This window comes from Mobula hypostoma, chromosome 24, assembly GCF_963921235.1.
Source record: "Mobula hypostoma chromosome 24, sMobHyp1.1, whole genome shotgun sequence".
NCBI lineage: Eukaryota > Metazoa > Chordata > Chondrichthyes > Myliobatiformes > Myliobatidae > Mobula > Mobula hypostoma.
Window position 1 is genome coordinate 18,865,456 of NC_086120.1, and position 20,574 is coordinate 18,886,029.

The 20,574-nt window shown below is 40.4% G+C and overlaps 1 protein-coding gene across 2 annotated transcripts in view; it reads left to right on the forward strand.

The window, feature by feature from the left end:
* The window catches only part of LOC134337480 (phospholipid-transporting ATPase ABCA1-like), a 214,183-nt gene that overhangs the window by 112,180 nt on the left and 81,429 nt on the right, over positions 1 to 20,574 (forward strand). For both annotated transcript variants that reach the window (XM_063032530.1, XM_063032531.1), the window contains exons 15-19: positions 3,558 to 3,780; positions 5,974 to 6,195; positions 15,032 to 15,236; positions 17,873 to 17,989; positions 20,150 to 20,321. In XM_063032530.1, the coding sequence (XP_062888600.1) occupies positions 3,558 to 3,780; positions 5,974 to 6,195; positions 15,032 to 15,236; positions 17,873 to 17,989; positions 20,150 to 20,321 (939 nt within the window). The remainder of the gene's footprint in view (positions 1 to 3,557; positions 3,781 to 5,973; positions 6,196 to 15,031; positions 15,237 to 17,872; positions 17,990 to 20,149; positions 20,322 to 20,574) is intronic.

Sequence of the window (20,574 nt, forward strand, 5' to 3'; positions counted from 1 at the left end):
TTTAAGCAAGGCTCCTGATCAGTGAACAACAAGAGGGGGCATTACCTAAAGAGCTGATCCAATTACTAACGAAGACTCCGTGAATATCTATAAAGATAGGTGTTGGGAAGACATGGGTCAGACCCTATATTCGTAACCTGTGACTTAGCAGATTTATTTCCTAATTTGAGACATATTACAATTTATATACATACACAAAAATTTTTATTGACAACATATTGTAATTGATCTGATTAGTAACTTAGTAGCTTTGCAGATAACATGAATTGGTGGGGTCACCAAGTCAAGTCAGGTTTATTGTCATTTAACTATATGCATGTATATAATGTATAGAAAGGAGACAACATTTCTTCAAACCAGGGTGTAAAGCACAGTGGTACACATAACATATGATAATTTGTGAAGGTAAGGATAAAATCTACAGATGAATCACACATAAATAACAAACTAAAGTGCATTAATATTAAATGTTGTAAGGTTCAGAACAGATTAACCAGTGGCACTTTGAATATGATGCAGCCAGGAGTTCAGAAGCATAACGGCCTGGGGGGGACAAGCTATTTCTCATTCTAACTATTCTTATTTTTATGCATCACAGTCTCCTGCCTGATGGTAGAAAGTCAAAGATGATGCTGGATAGACGGGTGGTTTTGTTGATAATACTAAGGGCCCTGCGTACACAGCACTCCTGATAAATATCCCCGGTAGATGGTAGGGAGACCCCTATGCTCCTCTCAGCTGTTCTCAGTCTCTGGTGTGAAGCTCGGCTGCTGCCGGATGGAGATGCAAGTTGTCAGGGTGCTCTCAATGGTCCTCCTGTAAAATGCAGTTAAAATGGGGGGGAGGGGAGGCTTGGGTGCCTCAGTCTTCTTAGGAAGTGGAGGTGCTGTTATGCTTTGTGCAGGGAGGTGATACTAAGGGACCAGGTGAGGTCATCTGTGGTGTGTACTTTGTGCACTTAGCTCTCTTTACAGAGGAGCCATGTCTTCGCAGAGGGAGCTGGTTCGTCTGCACCTTCCTGAAGTTCACAATGATCTACTTGGTCTTAAATGTTCAGGCTTAAATTGTTCCTGTCACCCAATCCACCAATCGCTCCACTTCCTCTCTATACTCCATCTTGTCTTTGTTCTTGATGAGGCCAACCAGTGTTGTGTCATCTGCAAACTTGATGACACAGTTTGAGCTGAATCCTGTGACACAGGTATGCGTCAGCAGTATGAACAGCAGTGGGCTGAGCTCACAGCCTCAGGGAGCACCCGTGCTCAGCGTCATGGGTCACGGGACATTGCTGCCCAAATGGACGTACTGTGGCCTTGCTGTTAAGAAGTTGCCTAAGGAAATCATCTTGCATAGGTCCCCAAGAAAGTTGGGTGGAACAGTGGCAGGTGAAATTTAATCCAGACAAGCGTGGGGTAATGCACGTTAGAAGGTCAAATTCTGGTTAGACATATAGAGTAAATACCAGGGACTTTATAAGCATTGATATGCAGTGGAACCTTAAGATGCATGTCCATAATTAACTGAAAGTGCCGGCACAGGTGATTAGGAGTGAAGGAGGCATTTACAATTCTTGCCTTCATGGTCCAAGACAATGAACACAAGAGTTGGGGTGTTATATTGGTATTGGTTAGGCCTCACTTTTGGGATATTGTGTGCACTTGCAGCCACCAACCTCAGACAATGTGGTAGCAGAAGAGATTCACCAGGACATTGGGTTTGTTCTCACTGGAGCATAGGAGACTGAAGGATTTTATAGCTGATTATAAAATTATTAGAAATTATTAGGGGCATAGATAGGGCAGACAGTTGGTCTTTTTCCTGGGGGAAGGGAGGTCTAGAATTGGAGGGCACATGTTTAAAGTGAGAAGAGAGAAAATCAAAGGAGATTCAAGGGTTAACTTTTACAACTCAGAAGGTGGTGATTATCTGGAATGAGCTGCCAGAGGTGGTGGTAGAAGCAAATATAATTATAACATCTAAAATTATTTGGACAGGTATTTGGATATGTAGGTTGAGGAACGTGGGCCCGATGCTAGCATATGGGATTAGTGAAGATGGGTATCGTGGATGAGGTGGCTGAAAGAATTTATTTCTATGTTATAAGATTTTATCATCTGTGATTCTCTGAGGAAATGAAAGGGGAGTTGGTACAAACTATTTTAAAGATGATTATTAGAATTTGTCACCAAGCAAATATATCAATGCCACATGGCATAGGTTTCCAGTTAAATTAGTGTAATCTAAACACCCAGAATCATTGAAAAGAAATGGGTTATTACTTTAGGTGTAACAACTTCAGGATTCTTCTTTATGGATGAATTTGGCTGGGCAAGTGATCTAGCTTATTGATAACAACCTCATATCTTTGTGTAAATTTACCCAGTCGTTGGATGTATTTTAGTCAGACTTTAGCTTTGAAGGTGAAAGTCAACAGTGTAATTTCAATTTTACAATAGAGTAATGTGCTAGATTACATATAAATTGCATTATTTGATTTAATACACTTGAATGGGATATTTCAAATGAACTCAACTTCTTTGCACCACTTAATGCAATGAATTCCAGATAACCAGCTCAGGGTGTTTACTGTAACATTGTTAAATCCTTGATTCCTTGCCAGTCTCTCTTAAGTTTTCAGTTACTCTCACAAACATAGATTCTTGTTGGCACTTAGCTCTTGGCAACTTAATATATGGTTTTGAAAGTGAATATTGAAAGGTATTTAAATTCATGGCACATGACAGCTAAGGTTGACCCTATCCTGATTTTACAGCCATGCATTGCATATGAATCATGAGCTGAAACCAAGGCCAGTGTCTATCCCCTTCAGTTGCTTTTCTCTGACCCAAAACAGAGGCATTGAAGCCAGTTGCAAAGTCCCAGCTATCACCCTGCTTACGAGTAGCTAATGAAGAATAGGCCAGTAATTTATCCTCTGAACCTTCTAGTATTCTTGGTCTGTAAGGTATGTACTGTGGAAGGGCACTGAGCCATCAAAAAGTTCCGATTTACTCCGTCATAAAATGAAATATTCCTTAAAATGCTCTATTAACAAATAGCATGGTAGCAGAGTGGGTTATTGGCACAACATTACCCTCCCTCAGAGACATTTACACTGGCAGACTTCAAAAGAAGGCTACTTGTATTTCAAAGGATCCCACTCATCCTGGACATCACCTGTTTTCCCCTCTATCTTCTGGGAAGAGATACAGAGCATTAAGGGCGAAAACAAAAAGACTCCTTAACAGCTTCTACCCACAAGCAGTGAAATGTATAACACCCCCTTTCCTTCTCCTGCCCCCCTCCTAAGACGGCAGGAGCTAAATGCATCACACTTCCAGGAATGGCAGGTGTGCAATAATCCTACCCCACCATCCATATATTATTAATTTTGGACTGCACTCCTGAGGTTTTAGAGTTTATTTTATGTATATATTCTTGTCGTGCTGCAAAACGTTGAGCTGCTAAACTGCGTTTCATTGCTCCACAACATTGACAATAAAGATATTCTTATTCTTCTTATTCTTATTCTTAATTTTGTTTTCCTTTTGGATCAGATTCTTGCGAGTTTTGAACCGTTCATTGCCCCTTTTCATGACGTTAGCTTGGATTTACTCGGTTGCAATGATAATCAAAGGGATGGTTCACGAGAAAGAAGCACGACTGAAGGAAACGATGAAGATGATGGGGCTGACTAATGGAATATTGTGGATCAGCTGGTTCATCAGTAGCTTCATTCCTTTCCTCATCAGTTCTGCTTTTCTTATTTTAATCCTGAAGGTAAATATCCTCCAACTACTAAATTATTTGAACAAGATACTGGGTGCTTTAACTTGTTTTTCAATTAATTTTAAGGTTCAAGATTTGGTGGCAGAGTTCTTGCTGAATAACGACGGGCATGGAGTCCTTGTTTAGGTTAAGGTTGTATTTACCCAAGTCCCTTTAGTTATGAGTACAAAGCATGAATTCCTGGACAGTTTTGTTGCATTCTCTTATCTTTCCTGCCTGACCTTCATCCTTTGTGTGCTTCCCATAGGTTTGCATTATCTAACTTCATAATTCAGAGTCAATTTATTATCAAAGTGCCTACATGGTTAAAGTTCACAGTACTTACCGTACAACAAAGAAATACAATAAAATCAACAAAAAATTGCTCACAAAGACTGACAAACACCCAATGTGCAAAAGAAGACAAATTGTGCAAATACAAAAAAGATGATAATAATTAATAAGTAAATAAATAATAACAGAGAACTTGAGTAGTAGAGTCCTTGAAAACGAGTCCATTGGTTATGGAATTAGTTCAGTGTTGAGGCCTTGAAGTTATCCACACTGGTTCAGGAGCTTGATGGTTGAAGGATAATAACTGTTCCTGAACCTGGTGGTGAGGGACTGGAAGCTCCTGTACCTCCTTTCTGATGGCAACAGCAAGAAGAGAGCCTGGCTTGCCCACTTCCGAACCCCCAGTGAGGATCGGCTCGTGGAACCCCAATTTCCTCCATCTTAGTCAATGAACAGCTCTTTGGTTTTGCTGACATTGAGTGGGAGGTTGTTGTTACCATATTCTACCTTGAGATTCATTTTCCTGCTGACATTTACAGGAAAAAAAGGAATGCATTAGAATTTATGAAAAATTATGCATAAACACTGACAAACAACCAATGTGCAAAAGAAGACAAACCGTGCAAGTAAAAAGGTAGTATTGAGAACGAGTCGTAACGGGTGTTTGAAATTGAGTCTGTAGGTCATCAAACCAGTTCAGAGTAGTGGTAATTGAAGTTATCTACACTCATTCAGGAAAGTGATCCTGGTAGGGTAATAATTGTCCTATACCTGGTGGTGTGGGATCTAAGGCTTCTGTACTTCCTTTCCAAAGTAGCAGTGAAAAGAAGACACGATCTGGATATTGGGGGTCTCTATTTTTGGCTTCAACTTGTTTGTTTTTTTTTAGTTTTTAATCTTCATTTATTTCATTGATCTAGAATCTGTGATGTGCCATAACACATGTATTAAAATGGGAGAGGTCCAAGCTTGTTCTTTTTTGAATTTATGATGTGATGCATTTGTAAGGATCAAATTTCACTGTAGCACTAATAACCATCAGCACAATTCTAATTGTTCTTAGTCGTTCCTGCCATAAAATATTCTGCTTGCTTTCATAGTAACCTTCCTCTTCATTCATCTTCATTTTGTTTTTTTCTCTTTCATTGAGTTCATCTGCTTTATGCAAACAACAACTAATTTCAGTTTGTGCATACTCTAATGTTTCTTAATTTTTAAAAAAATGTATAGTTGGACAACTAAAATGGGTATTTGTCTGCCTATTATTTTGTAGATCTTATTATTCACCTGTGTGCTATGCTCTCTTGAAATTCATTTTCTAGTCTGCTTTGTTTCAGTGAAATATTGATTTGTTGTGATGGTTCTCCACTGCTAATAGGTGAATCAGATCTCAAGCTGCTGTGATAATTACTGTATCAGCTTTATTAATGGATTTAGTAAATTTCTAGATAAATGCATTGTTGATATAAAATCAATAGGTACCAGGTTCAATTTCTGACCTGTCTTGAATTAGCTGATTACAGTAAGATGGCTACAGTTTTCTTGGACCTTGAAAGAGAGGATTGCTCAGCTTTAATGGTGATATTACAATATGCGTCCATATCTGTGAATTGTCCACTTGGAGGAGATACCACTGCCAAAGAATTTAGCCTTCCGGAAAACAGGGGAGGCCGAGAGGAGAAGCAGCTCCTGGCACAGAAGAGCATCCATAAGTGTATGTTCATGGTGCTGTTCCTGAAACTCCTGGCACGCTAGGCAGTCTTCTTACCTCTGGCTGATAATCTTGAACAAATAATGGATCATTTGTTATGTTTATGTATACTGGTTAAAAATCAGAGTTTTTTTATCTATCTTGGATATTGGAGACAAAGAATTGTACCTTCAGCTTTCATATTTTCTTTTTTTTTACAGAAAGGAGGCATTCTGCCATACAGTGACCCCTCTGTAGTGTTTATATTCCTTGCAACTTTTGCAGTTGCAACCATCATGCAGTGCTTCCTGATCAGCACCTTCTTTTCTGGGGCAAATCTCGCAGCCGCATGTGGAGGAATCATCTACTTCTCACTCTACCTCCCATACGTCCTCTGCGTTGCCTGGAGAGACCATGTCACCTACCCACTCCGAATATTTGCAGTGAGTGTGATACTGTCATTGTCTTGATGCCGTACAGCATCTGTTATGATGTTAGCTGAATTAATATTTTCCTGTTGGAAGCTGAAGGAAGAATCTTGTGTGACTTTTTGAGCTTGATCTAGTTCAAGTTTAGTTGTCATTCAGCCGTACGTGAATACCCATGAATACAGCCAAACGAAACAGCAGTACTCCAGGGCCAAAGTGCAAAACACAGTACCAACAGTCATAACACAGCACAAGGCACAGAGAGCACATATAAGATAGCAGTAAAATACAGTCACACTTCTTCAGTTTCTTTTTTAAACAGAACTACAGATCGTTGGGGGAGAGAAGAGTATACAAGTCAGGTGGAATAATGGATGGAGAATGTGGCTTGTTTTATGGCTGGTTGATGTGTCCCACCAATGGCTATGCCATCATCTGCTTCGGCCTTAAAACACAGGAATTTCATTCCTAAGTCTCACTTTGCCCACCTCACTTGCATTAAAATAATCCTTCAAACGTTTGTCTTTAATCTGTAATATCAGTCTGTAAACCTGACATGTGAATTCTAGTCAACTGGAAATGAATGTTAACAATGATCAAATAATGTCAAGAAACAGAATTGCATAATGTTCATCTCCCCTGGCCTTTGTGCCCGTTCCTCAGTACAACATTGTAACTGGGCATCTTTGTTATTAGACTATGAACTGCTCATAAGATTAATTTTAAAGGACCACAATGAAGATTAATTCAAAAATTATTTAGGGATGTTTTATCTTGGTTTTGGTTCTCATGAGCATTTACGCCAATTCATTTTGATTCCCAATTTGAATAATGTCTCTAATTCTGGTTGCCATATACCATTAGATACAGGTCCACAATCCCTTATCCGAAATCATTGGGGCCAGTGGCATTTTGAAATTCAGCATTCTTCCTTATTGGTTCCAGGACCCCCCGCGGATACCAAACAACATGTATGCTCGAGTCCCTTATTTCACCTGTCTGAGTGCGGTGGACTTCAGGACCCTGCGGAGCTCTGGACCTAAGCACTTCCTCCTGTATACTTTAAATCATCTCTAGGTTACTTATAATACCTAATACAATGTAAATACTATGTAAATAGTTGTTATACTGTATTGTTTAGGGAATAATGACAAGAAAAAAAACATTTATTAAAACATAAAAATATACAGCTTCAAATGAACTGAATCAAACACATGGTAAGTGACTTATTGGAATAAATGTAGAACATCACTGTCACTGTAAAGCTTAAGTAACCTGCCTTGTTGTTTCTTTAAAGCATATACAGTGGTAGTTCTGACACCATATTCTTCAGTAAGACTCTGCACAGACACACCACGATCAAGCTTCTGCAATAACTCCACCTTCTGCATTATTGATGCTGATAAATATTTCCTTCTCTTTTTCTTATTGTTACCCATAGGGGTATCTGCAGCTCTTTTTGACATTTTCACAGTGAAATTAAACACAAAGTCAACAGTGAACACAAAATATCAGCGAACAGCAAATGCACGTGTAACCAGTACGAGCGCTGAGCCTGGCGGCCTCTGCTAGTGCTGCCACGTCACACCTGAGTGACGTCTGCTGTTGGCGAAAAAAACTTCGGTTTTCAGAGCCTTTTGGATTTCAGAATTTTGGATAAGGGATTGTGGACCTGTATTCGTGAGCATGTTTACCAGAATGATAGGAGTCAGGGTCATTGGAAAATCGAGCATGGAAAGAGGATCTTAGCTGCACCAGCCCAGCACCGCCATCAACCATTCATTTACACTCACTCTACATAAAAATCCATTTTGTTATTCTCCCCACATTCTCATTAACTTCTCCCCCTCCTCCCCTAAATTTACCTCACATCTACACAATTTACACTGGTCAATTAACCCACCAACCCACATTTCCTTTGGAAGTAGAAGGAATCTGGACCGCCAAGCCGTCGCAGGGAGGATGTGCAAGCACCTGAGGTCAAGATTGAACTGGGGTTAACTGATTCTGTGAGGCAGTGGCTCTCTGCTGCCCTGATGAGGGATATTGAGTATATGGGAGTGAGTACTGACGTGATCATTCACCTCAGACCTTAAAACATAGAAGCAAAACTAGTCCATTCGAGCAATCGAGTATACTCCGCCATTCCATCATGGCTGATTTATTATCCCTCTCAACCACATTCTCCTACTTTTTCCCTATAACCTTTGATGTCCAGATTAGTCAGGAACCTATTGACCTCAGATTTATATACTGTATATCCAATTATTTGTCCTGCACAGTTGTCTGTGGCAATGAATTCCACAGACTCACTGCCCTCTGGCTAAAGAAATTCCTCCTCATCTCGGTTCTAAATGGATGTCAGTCTATTCTGAGGCTGTGCCATTTGGTTCTAGACTCACCCACTATAGGAAACATATTCTCCACATCCGCTCTGTCAAGGCCTTTCAAAATTCAATAGGTTTTAATGAGATCTCCCTTCATTCTTCTGAACTCCAATGGGTACAGGTTCAGAGCCATTAAGCACTCCTCATATGTTAACCCTTTAATTCCTAGAATCATTCTCATGAACATCCTCTGGACCCTCTCCAATGCCAATACATCTTAGAGAAGGGGCCCAGAACAGCCCACAATACTCAGGTGTGGTCTGATCAATGCCCTGTAAAGCCTCAGTTTACATCCTTGCTCTTGTATTCTAATCCACTTGAAATGAGTACTAACATTGCATTTGCCTTCCTTACCACAGACTCAAACTGCAAGTTAACCTTTAGGGAATCCAGCGCAAAGACTCCCAAGTCCCCTTGCACTTTTGATTTTTAAACTTTCTCCACATTTTGAAAATAGTCTATGCCTTTACTCCTTCTGCCAAAATGCATGACCAAGTACTTCCTTACACTATATTCCATCTGCCACTACTTTGCTGATTCTCCCTATATGTCCAAGTCCTTCTGCAGACTTCCTGTTTCCTCAACACTACCTGCCCCTTCCCCTGTCTTTGTATCATCTGCAAACTTGGCCACAAACCATCAATTCCATCATCCAAATCATTGATATATAAAGTGAAAAGAAGTCGTCCCAACACCGATCCCTATGGAACATCACTTGCTGCTGGCAGCCAACTAGAAAAGGCCCCTTTTAATTGCACTCTTTGCCTCCTGCCAGTCGGCCAATCTTCTATCCATGGCAGTATCTTACTTGTAAAGCATGGGCTCTTGTTAAGCAGCCTCATGTGCAGCATCTTGTCAAAGGCCTTCAGAAAATTCAAGTATACAACATTCACTGACTCTCCTTTGTCTATCCTACTTGTTATTTGCTTAAAGAATTCCAACCGATTTGTCAGGCAAAAATTCCTCTTAAGGAAACCATGCTGACTTTGGCCTATTTTATCAATGCCTCCAAATACCCTGAAACCTCATCCATATGTAACCCTCTGTCCATGGCTCATAATAAACCAGGCTCATTAGCAAACTCTTGACTAACAGTCACGTGACTCAGCATTGCATGGGTAATGGTGAGAGGCCCACCTTTGATAAGCAGCACACGTCTAGGGCCGGAATGATTCAGGTTCAACCAAACAGGAAAGTTGGAATGTGCCAATGAGGGAACGGAAATCATGGTGAATGCTGTGTAAATGCTGCCCGATGCACAGTTATCATCCGCCAGGAAATAACAGATCGTATACTGGCATAAAATTAAAGTGGAAGTATATTTACAGATATTTCAACTTTAACAAACAGTTAATAGAAGAAAAATAGAAAAGGGCTCATTACAGTTATACCAGTCTAAATGTGTACATAAACGTTGGAGCTTGTTTCTGTAGTAGCCAGAATGCTTTGCTTTGATTACTGACGCGCTAAACCCGGATTCTGCATGAAGGACAACAGGCACAGTTGGAGCTTCCTTCGAAGACCATTTTGAATGAACTGGCTAACTCAGGAGTATTGGCACTTCCTCCTTGGAACCATTTGCCTGCACAAATCACTGCTTGCAACAGGGTCTCTCCTTCGGATGGGATTTTGCGAGCATCTTCCCTTGTGCTCCGCTCTGCCTCCTTCCTCGTGCAACCCCTGCCAACCAAACAACCAAAACCAGACTGCTGTCCCTCAGAAATCTGATCATGCCGAACTCTCTCAAATCTTCCATGGCATCCCACTGGACCTAATGTTATAGAACGTTACCAAGACAAACCCGATTAGCTGGCAGAACATTCCTAAACTGAGCAAACGGTTCCTTATCTTAGCAGAAATCAAACACTAATCTGGGAAGCTTATTAACAGAACACACTGGGTTTTGCGGAAAAGCTGCTGAAATAAAATATCTACAGCATAGCAGTAGGAATACAATAAAACATGTTCTTAACCAGGCCATTACACTCATCCATTCATCCACTCATTGGGCTCCAACATCTTCCCAATCACTGAAATCAGGCTGGCTGGCCCATAATTTACTTTCTTCTGACTCCCTCTCTTCTTAAAGAGTGGAGTGACATTTGTAATTTTCCAGTCCTCCAGAATCTAGTGATTCTTGAAAGATCATTACTAATGCCTCCTCAATATGTTTACCTACCACTACCCTGGAGCGTAGTCCATTTGGTCCAGATGACTTAACTACATTCCGACCTTTCAGCTTCCCAAGCATTACCTCATTAGTAATAGCAACTATACTCACTCCTGCCCCCTGACACTCACGAATTTCTGGCTTACTGTTAATGTCTTCCGCAGTGAAGTTATCCAGAGCTTTCTGAATTGCTTCCAAAAACTAGTCATTGCCTTTCTGTCATCATCACTCTTGGTGTCTCCAACCAATCAACTTTGGCAGTCTCTTCTCTTGTGCATCTGTAATTCCCTTCACTCCACTGTAATACTGATACATCTGACTTTATTTTCTCCCCCTCAAACTGCAGAGTGAATTCTATCATGTTATGATCACTGACTCCTAAGTGTTCCTTTACCTTAAGCTCCCTAAACAAATCTGTTTTATTACACAACACTTAATCCAGAATTGCCTTTCCCCTATTGGGGTCAACCACAAGCTGCTCTAAAAAGCCATCTTGTAGGTGTTCTACAAATTTCCTCTCTTGGAATCCAGCACCAATCTGATTTTCCCAATCTACCTGTATAATGAAAGTCCCAATGACTATGGTAACTTTGCCCTTTTCACATGCCTTTTCTACTATTTTCCATTGTAATTATATCCCACATCCTGGCTACTGTTCAGAAGCTGGTATACAACTCCCATCAGGGTCTTTTAACCCTTGCAGTTTCTTAACTCTACCCACAAGGATTCTACATCTTCCAATTCTTTGTCACATTTTTCTGACGATTTGATTTTTTTTTACCAGCAGAGCTGCCCCACCCTCTCTGTATACCTGCCTGTCCTTTTGATATATTTGGTATCCTTGGATGTTAAGCTCCCAATTCTGATCTTCTTTCAGCCACGATTCAGTGAACCCCACAACATCATACCTGCCAATTTCTAACTGTGCTACAAGATCATCAACCTTATTCCATATACTGTGTGCATTCAGATATTACATCTGCAGTCCTATATTCATCACCCTTTTCAATTTTGCACCATGTTAAATTTCAACTTACCCCACTGATGCAGATTTGCCCTATCGTCTGCCTTCTCACAGTCTGATGGCATGGTGCATCTACTTGTGTACCAGCTGCCTTACCCTCAGCTTTATCACTCTGGTTCCCATCCCCTGCCAAATTAGTTGAAACCCTCCCCAACAGTTCTTCAAAACTGCCTGCAAGAATGTTGGTCCACCTTGGGTTCAGGTGTAACCCATCCTTTTTGTGCAGGTATCACCTTCCCAAAAGAGATCCAGGAATCTGGAACACTGCCACCTGCACTAATTCCTCAACCTTAAAGCAGAAGTAGTTCTGGGACAAAGGTGCTCAAAGTTGTGAGGGATTTTGATAGCTGGAAACTATTTCTAATTGAGTCAATAGTATTTATTGAATGATAATTTATTGAAGATTTTTTTGAGAATGCAACCTGAAGGGAAAGCTGGCTTGATAGTAACTTTCAACGAAAAATGCAGAGATGCTTTCAAGGAAAGCATGTGTAAAGCTGCAGAGATAAAATTTGGATATAAACTGCAGTTGGATTAAAATTTGAAACTAGGTCACATAAAGAGTTAGGCCTGACTGCTGAAGAATTGTTCAGCGTTCAGTTTTATTTAATTTTTTCATTTTATTTACAGTGCGAACTATGCAATTCTGGCTCAATTAGACTCACCGCCCAGCAACCCTCCTGTTTAACTCTCACCTAATTCACAACGGCTAATTAGCCGACTAACTGATGTGGGAGGAAACCAGGGCACCCAGTGGAAACCTATGCAATCACAGGGAGGATATACAACTCTAGTAGGCAGTGATGGAATTGTGCTCCAAACTCTGATGCCCCGAGCTGTAATAGAGTCATGCTAACTGCTACGCCACCATGATTTAACCAATCTTTTCAAAGCAGTGAGATTTATGGAATGTATTTAATGTTCAGGACATAAACCATAAGACATAAGAGCAGAATTAGGCCAGTCAGCCCATCAAGTCTGCTCTGCCATTCCAACATGGCTGATTTATTATCCCTCAGAACTCCATTCTCCTCTTTTCTCCCCTTAACCCTTTACACCTTACTAACTAAAAATCTTTAGTTTAAGTATACCCAATGACTTCGCTTCCACAGCCATCTGTGGCAATGAATTTCACAAATTTGTCACCCTCTGGCTAAAGAAATTCATCCTCATCTCAGTTCTAAAGGAACGTCCTTGTATTCTGAAACTGTGCCCTCTGGTCCTAGACTTCCCTACTAGAGGAAATATCCTCTTCTCGTCAACTCTGCATTGATTGACAGTGGGAAATTGAAGGAAGGTGAACATTCCTAACAAGCAAAGAATGAATAATCATCGCCTTGCAGAACTGTCATCGTTGAAAGGTTTTGAGAACATGAAGAGTGATATCTTTTTGTTTTCAAAATGCTGATGGGAGGAGGAAGTCTGCAATCAAAAATGTAGAGTGAGACAAATTATAGCATTGCATTATTGAAAAAAAAACTCAGGTTGGCTTTCACAATGCTGCGACCTGACATTGACTGACATTGTTAAAGTACATTTGCCGAAGGGGATTGAAGTTTTACTTTTGCTCTCCCTTCTCCCATTGCCAACAGAATATGCTTCCCAGTCAGATATGGTGTAGATCAGGTATATACTGCTGCATCAACCCCTCCAATATCTATAGTATGGCAAAATAGAGAATAAAACTTTAACCATGTGCCTCAGCCCCATCTTCTATCAGTAATAAATACTTCCAGTAGCCAGCAGTTTTTATATTACCTGCTATGCAAAAATGCTGTTTGACTACTTTCCAGGACATCATAATACTGTAATCTTGAATGAGTTGCGGCTGCTAAAGATCACATCCCTAAGCATACATTAAAATAAGCCCCAAGTTGAGTTTTTTATACCTTCAGTTTGGAATTAAGGTTGGATCCAAGAGGTAGAGCCAGTGACGTATTATCAACTTCAGAATTTGTCCATAAATTGCATATATTATTAGCATAAAGTGTACTGTAAATACCACTATTATCTAAATAGAATTTTGCCTAATGGTTGTTGAATAATAAATGATATGACTCACTTGATCTGGGAATAAAATGGTAAACAAGTCCATCAGTGCTAACTCCGTCCCAATTTATTCATCCTTTTATGAGTGGTGAGGAAATTGCCTTTTACTGAGCGCAGGAAAGATACATGATACAAATATTGCCTGTGTGCTTCAAGGGAGGAGGGAAGCTTCTGCTTCCAGAAACTATGGATGATTTGGCCAGAAAAGTGGCAAGTAGCATTTGATACAGAGAGAATGGAATTCATCAAGGTAAAGGAATAAAAAATATGTAGGAAAATGCAGAAATATTTCGATGCATGTGCACAACGAAGAAGTGAAAATAGTGGTAGATTGTTCATCTGACAGCTATGGTCTGCCCTTTGCCAGTAGTGGTTCTTTTTGCCTTGTCCAGCAGTAGCCTCCCACTTCCCATCATGAATCTGATAATTGGGGTGAAAAAGCATCAAAATAACATTGGTTATGTTGGGTTGCAGGATAGTTGCCTCACATGCAGATCTGAAGAAAGCAAATAATAATGTAACACAGGTTCCTCTGCTCCTAAGGAAGCAAATGTGCAATTTTGCAAAAATTATCAATTCTCTCCCGATCTTTGTTTTTTGCCCTTCACTGAGACCACAACAAAATCAGTTGTTAAATTTTGTTGAAGCAACAAAATTCCTTCAGTCCTGCTGAAGGGACTCATCCAGAAACGTCAACTGTACTCTTTTCTATAGATGCTACCTGGCCTACTGAGCTCCTCCAGCATTTTGTGTGTCTTGCTTGGATTTCCAGCATCTGCAAATTTTCTCTTGTTTGAGCACGAATTTTGACCCCCCTGTACCCTATAGGTGAGCTGTACCTTTTGTGCTCTTCCTGGTCCCAGCGTGTCAAGCTTGTGCTTTTTTAAATCACTTTTTTTATGATATACCAGGCATTTTCAGTAGCTGATGGGAACAAAAGCCAGTGTAGCCGAATATTAGCGAACTTCTAGTAACAATCATACACGGTGCAGAATCCACAAACTAATACCCAAAAAATTAGACGTACAGAATTTAAAAAATAAAACCTTTAGGTAGTTTATGTTGGGGGGGGGGAATTTTCCTAATATTTTTCATGTTGCAGTAGATCAGAAGTGATGGCTTTCGAGGTACTCAACCCCTTTGTAATGTGGGGATATAGTTTGTTAGATTATATCTGAAGTGCTAGATTATTTCTGAAATCTCTTGTTTTTTTGTTCACAGAGCCTTTTATCTCCAGTTGCATTTGGTTTTGGATGTGAATATTTTTCTCTCTATGAAGAGCAAGGAATTGGTATTCAGTGGTTTAATCTTGTTTCTAGTCCGGTGGAGGATGACGCATACAATTTTATTACTTCTATCATCCTTATGCTGTTAGACGCTGTCTTGTACGGCATTGCCACATGGTACATCGAAGCAGTGTTTCCAGGTAATTCATTATTTTATTAAGTATATTATGTCAATAGTGCTGAGCAAATATGCCTGTAGATATTTTAAGTACTTTTAAATAAATGATGTTATTAACCTCCAGAAATGTTTTTTAAAAATGAATTACTTAATGAAATACTTAATCAGGAGAAGCTGTTGTTTTGGGTAAGTTCATAAGCATGCTGTGCTGTGCAGCATTAAACCAGACAGATCAGGATCTCCCAAGTTGAATTGATGTAAGGCTGAGTAGCTTTAGAACTCCCACAGGAGAGAAACAATGACAAATCACCTAGTGCAGAGCTCTGCTGGTAGATGCATATTGGGTGAGAGATAGTCAGTCTGCACTGAAGTGCCCCTAAACGCCTCAACATCATAACACCATAGAGGTCTTTGTATGAGTAGTGATCACTCTGCAGTAAACCAGGAAGCAGTCTCACCCTGTGATGCAAATTGCAAATAAAAGCATCTTCTCCTGAAAAGTGGAGTAAAATTAACAACCTTAAAAATCTAAGTGCAATTTAAAAATCCACTTCTGTCTTCAGTAATTTTCTAATTGTCTCCATCCTGATCTGTCTGACTCAGTGCTGCATAGTGCAATTCTAATTCAAAATAATTGTGGGTTGAGAGCTCGCTCAGGACAATAAGATACTTCAGTGCAATACCAAAGAAATACAATTAGAGTACAGTATACAGATAAAGCATTTAAATAGTTGTCCTCCTTGCTTGTTTACCATACTTGAATGTGAAAAAAATCAGCCATCATCTAAAGAAATTATCTGGGTCAAACATTTATTTGCTGAGGGTCCTTGGATCCTGAAGTGCTGATAGCTGTAATATGAGGAAGCATTTATTCTTTCTAGGAGTACTTCTATTTTCAAAAAAATCCACCCTCATTAACTTCCACCTTTAGTTCACCATCCCAGTCTTCACAATTCATTTTACTTTTTCCATCCTTGGCTTTAAATGCGTTATTTTTCACCTCCTGCAGCATATTTTTGGCATGAGAGCTGGAAGATGAGAAACATGGTTTAAGTACCATCTGATGGCAGTTTACAGAGATCATGTGCATGGACACGAAGCAGAATATGACTGAACTTAGGAGGAAAAAGGTTATGGATAGATTTGAAAAGGAGAACAGGCTTTGAGATATACACTCAGTGGCCACTTTATTTGGTACACCTCTGCACCTCATTAATACAAATATCTAATCATCCAATCGTGTGGCAGCAATTCAATGCATAAAAGCATGCAGACATGGTCAAGAGGTTTATTTGTTGTTCACACCAAACATCAGAATGGTGAAGAAATTTGATCTCAATGACTTTGATTATGGAATGATAGTTGGTGCCAGATGGGGTGGTTTGATTATCTCAAAATCTGCTAAATCTCCTGGGATTTTCATGCAGAGCTGTTTCTAGCATTTACAGAGTAAACATCCAGTGAGCGACAGTTCTGTGGACAAAAATGCTTTGTTAATGAGAGGTCAGAGGAGGAGAATGGCCAAGCTAGTTTGGACTGAGAGGAAGGTGACAGTAAACTCAAATAACCATGTGATACAACAGTGGTGTGCAGAAGAGCATCTCTGAAAGCACAACACATCCAAATTTGAAGTGGATGGGCTGCAGCAGCAGAAGACCACGAACATATACTTAGTGGCCTCTTTAGAAGGTACAGGGAATTGCTAATAAAGTGACCACTGAGTATGTTTCAGCATGTTTGGAATGCAATACAATATAAATGAGAGTATAGTGGAATTCAGTTAATTTGGATACATATAGACCAGTACATTTTGATCCAATTAATTGGCTGCCCCAATTAGTCAAAATTTCATGAAAACAGTTAAAAAGTTATAAAAAATAGACTACCATTTTATTGAGTAACAAATTATATATTTAAATCAAATACAGAACAAACTGGAATACTACCAATGCTACCATGGTACTATATTGCGTCCCACAGTAGCATAGCAGTTAACATGGCAGTATGATATGAATTCATCCAGTGTACACTGGCGCATTCTTTTGATTGACTGTAAATGAACAAAATCAATGCCAGCACCTAGTGTAGATAATGGTAGCCTTCATGCAATGCTTTGGATTATTGCATTCCAAACCTTCACTTTCATTGTAACGTTCAAGATGATTTTCATTACCTTCAAATTCTCCATAGTTCCTAACTTGTTGAAGTAGTGAAATCATTTAATTTTTGCTCCCGGCTGTTTCTTGCATCTCCAAGCCTGAATGCCTAAAACCGCAGTGACAAAGCAGTTCCAGAATGTCTTGCTGCCTATTTCTCACCAACTATCAGTGATAAAAATCACTGCTTTTTGAACACAAACACGTGCAAATGATGCTGTTTAAAAACTCTTCTCTCTAAGCACGGTGCAGCATCAAACGGCCACACAAGTGTACACGACTGATGCTAGTTAGAAAACAGTTCAACAATAGTCTCCTGTCCCAATTAAGCAGCATAGTGTCCCCAATAAAGGAAGGGAATCCCGGCTATTTTCTTAATTAGTTTTTGTTCTGGAAGAGTTATACCAAATAAGCGTCTGGCCCAATTATCTGGAATCCACTATTTGAATTCAATGTGGTGTGGATGATTCTGGTCCTATTTTATTGATGGTTTCGTTCGCAGGTCAATATGGAGTTCCCAAGCCCTGGTATTTTCCTATCCTCCAGAGTTACTGGTGTGGAGAACTATATTCAAATGAGGATGTGTTGCAGCATTCTGCTAATGGAAATACTAAAAAAGGTGAAAACTTAAGAACTAAATTATTCAGATCCAGCATTTTAGACTTGGTAAATCTTTGTGTATCATGCATAATATTAAAATCAACAGTTCCTTTATGAATATCTTTACAAAATATGATTTATGATCAATAACAATAATGTAGCTGAAGTTCATCTTTCAAACACTATAGGATGGATTTGTTCTGAAAGAAATACATCAAAGCTCAGTGCTGAATTCATAATTATGACTACAGTTTTGTCTATAAATGTACACAGACAATATTATCATTGTGCTCTGTCAAAGCAACACACACAAAATGCTGGCAAAGCCCAGCAGATAAAGGCAGCATCAATTTTTATTTATTTCCATAGACATTTTGGACCGAGACCAGGACTGGAAAAGAAGGGGGAAGAAGCCAGTATAGGAAGGGGGAGGAGGACAAGCTAGAAGGTCTTAGATGAAGCCAGATGGATGGTTGGGGGGGGGGGTGGGAGGGGATAAAGTAAGAACGAGAGTGGATCCTGGGCAAAAGGGAAGGAGGAAGGGCATCGGGGGAGGTGATAGGCAGGTGAGAAGAGGTAAGAGGCCAGAATGAGGAAATGAGGAAGAGGGATGGGGGAAAGTTCGAGAAATTGATGTTCATGCCATCAGGTTGGAAGCTTCCTAGATGGAATATGAACTGTTGCTCCTCCAGCCTGTGGGTGGCCTCATCGTGGCAGAAGAGGAGGTCATGGACTAACGTATCGGAACGGGAATGGGGATAGGAATTGAAATGGTTGGCCACTGGGAAATTCCACATTTTGTGGATGGAGATGAGGCACTCGACAAAGTAGGCCCCTAATCTACGTCAGGCCTCACCAACATAGAGGAGGCTACGCTGGATACAGCAGACTACCCCAACAGATTCACATATGAAGTTTCAGGTTTTGGCCAGAAAGGTCAACTGCTTATTTATTTCCATGGATTCTGCCTGATCTGCTGAGTTCCTCCAGCAGTTTACGTGTGTGTGCGTCTGCTCTGGATTTTCAACATCTGCATTATCTCTTGTATCTGTCAGACTGAGTTATCAGGTCACCTCAGGTTTTCACAGCAATTTCAGTGTGGACTCTGGATCCAATTCACACAATAGGGAGTAGTGAAACTAGAGTAGAACGGTTTTGGATTCAGTTTCAGATCAGAGTATTTATCACACTTACATCAAAATATACAGTGAAACATGTTGCCTGCATTAGGAATCAACACAGCCTGAAGTTGTGTAGGGGCAGATTGCAAGTGTTGCCGTACATTGTGATGCCAACATAACACGTCCAAAATGTTCAGTAGAACAACCAATCAACAAACTCCTTTCTTCCCCTCTTACTTACACACACACACACACACACACACACACACACACACACACACACACACACACACACACACACACACACACACACACACACACACACACACACAGGTTTCCAACCCCACCCCAGGTCAGACCATCTCTGGGTCTCCAATCTCTCAAACTCCAGATTTGCAAGGGTTTTCACCTTCAGTATTCACTGACCCGGGGCTGGGGGGTGTACCTGGCCTAGTCTTGTAGACTCTCAGAGATCGGGCCACTGAATTCTGGAAATGCCGACATCAGGCCTCAACTTCTGAGCTCGCTGACTTCTGTCTTTAACCTTTGATCTTCAACCGCATTGACTTCTGATCCTGGGGGCAGGGGAGCAGTGAGGGTGTGGTCCAGTCCTCATCCATGGATCCATGGAGCTTACTAGCCCAACATCCATCCGGGTATCACTGACCTTCTACCATGGAGCAATCTGACCTGGACTCCTACCCCTGCCCTTGACTCTTCATTTATAGCTCCTGATCTCTTAACTCCTCTCATCCCTGTCGCTAAACCTTAAACTGTCCCCTAATTTCTGGCGCTGACTCCAAAACATCTCTAAGAGTATGAAAAAAACAACTATGTCTGAGCCACGACCTCAACCATAACTTGCCACCATCTTGACTGGAAGAAGGAAGGGCTGTCATTTTACTTTCACAGTGAAGGGAGTCCTCCAGACAGTCTTTCATCTGGAACTGAGCTGAACAACTGTTTTTCAGCTTAGTTCTTCATTCTTGCTACTTTCTAAGGTTTCTGATATAACACTATGCAATGAAAAATTTTTAGCATGGTTTTTTTTGTTTCAGTCCACCTGGAGAAGGAACCAACTCATCTCAAACTGGGTGTGTCTATCCAAAGGCTAGTGAAGGTTTACGGGAATGGGAAGAAGGTGGCTGTTAATGGACTTAGCCTTAATTTCTACGAAGGGCAAATCACTTCATTCCTTGGGCACAATGGAGCAGGAAAAACAACCACCATGTAAGACTTGTTTGTTCAATGTATAAACACTGATGGGAGGTTTCTAGCCTTCAATGGCACTATTGGTTCTGATAAACTCAGTATGTTCTATCTTTCTCCCACCACCATTTCTAATCATTTGTTCCCAGCAACATCATCAGAAAACATAGCTTCATTTACCACGTGTGCTCTGATAACAATTAACTTAACCTCAACAACACTTCCCTCTCTTCATCATTTCACTGTCCCTGAATGCTATATAGCTTGTGTATCA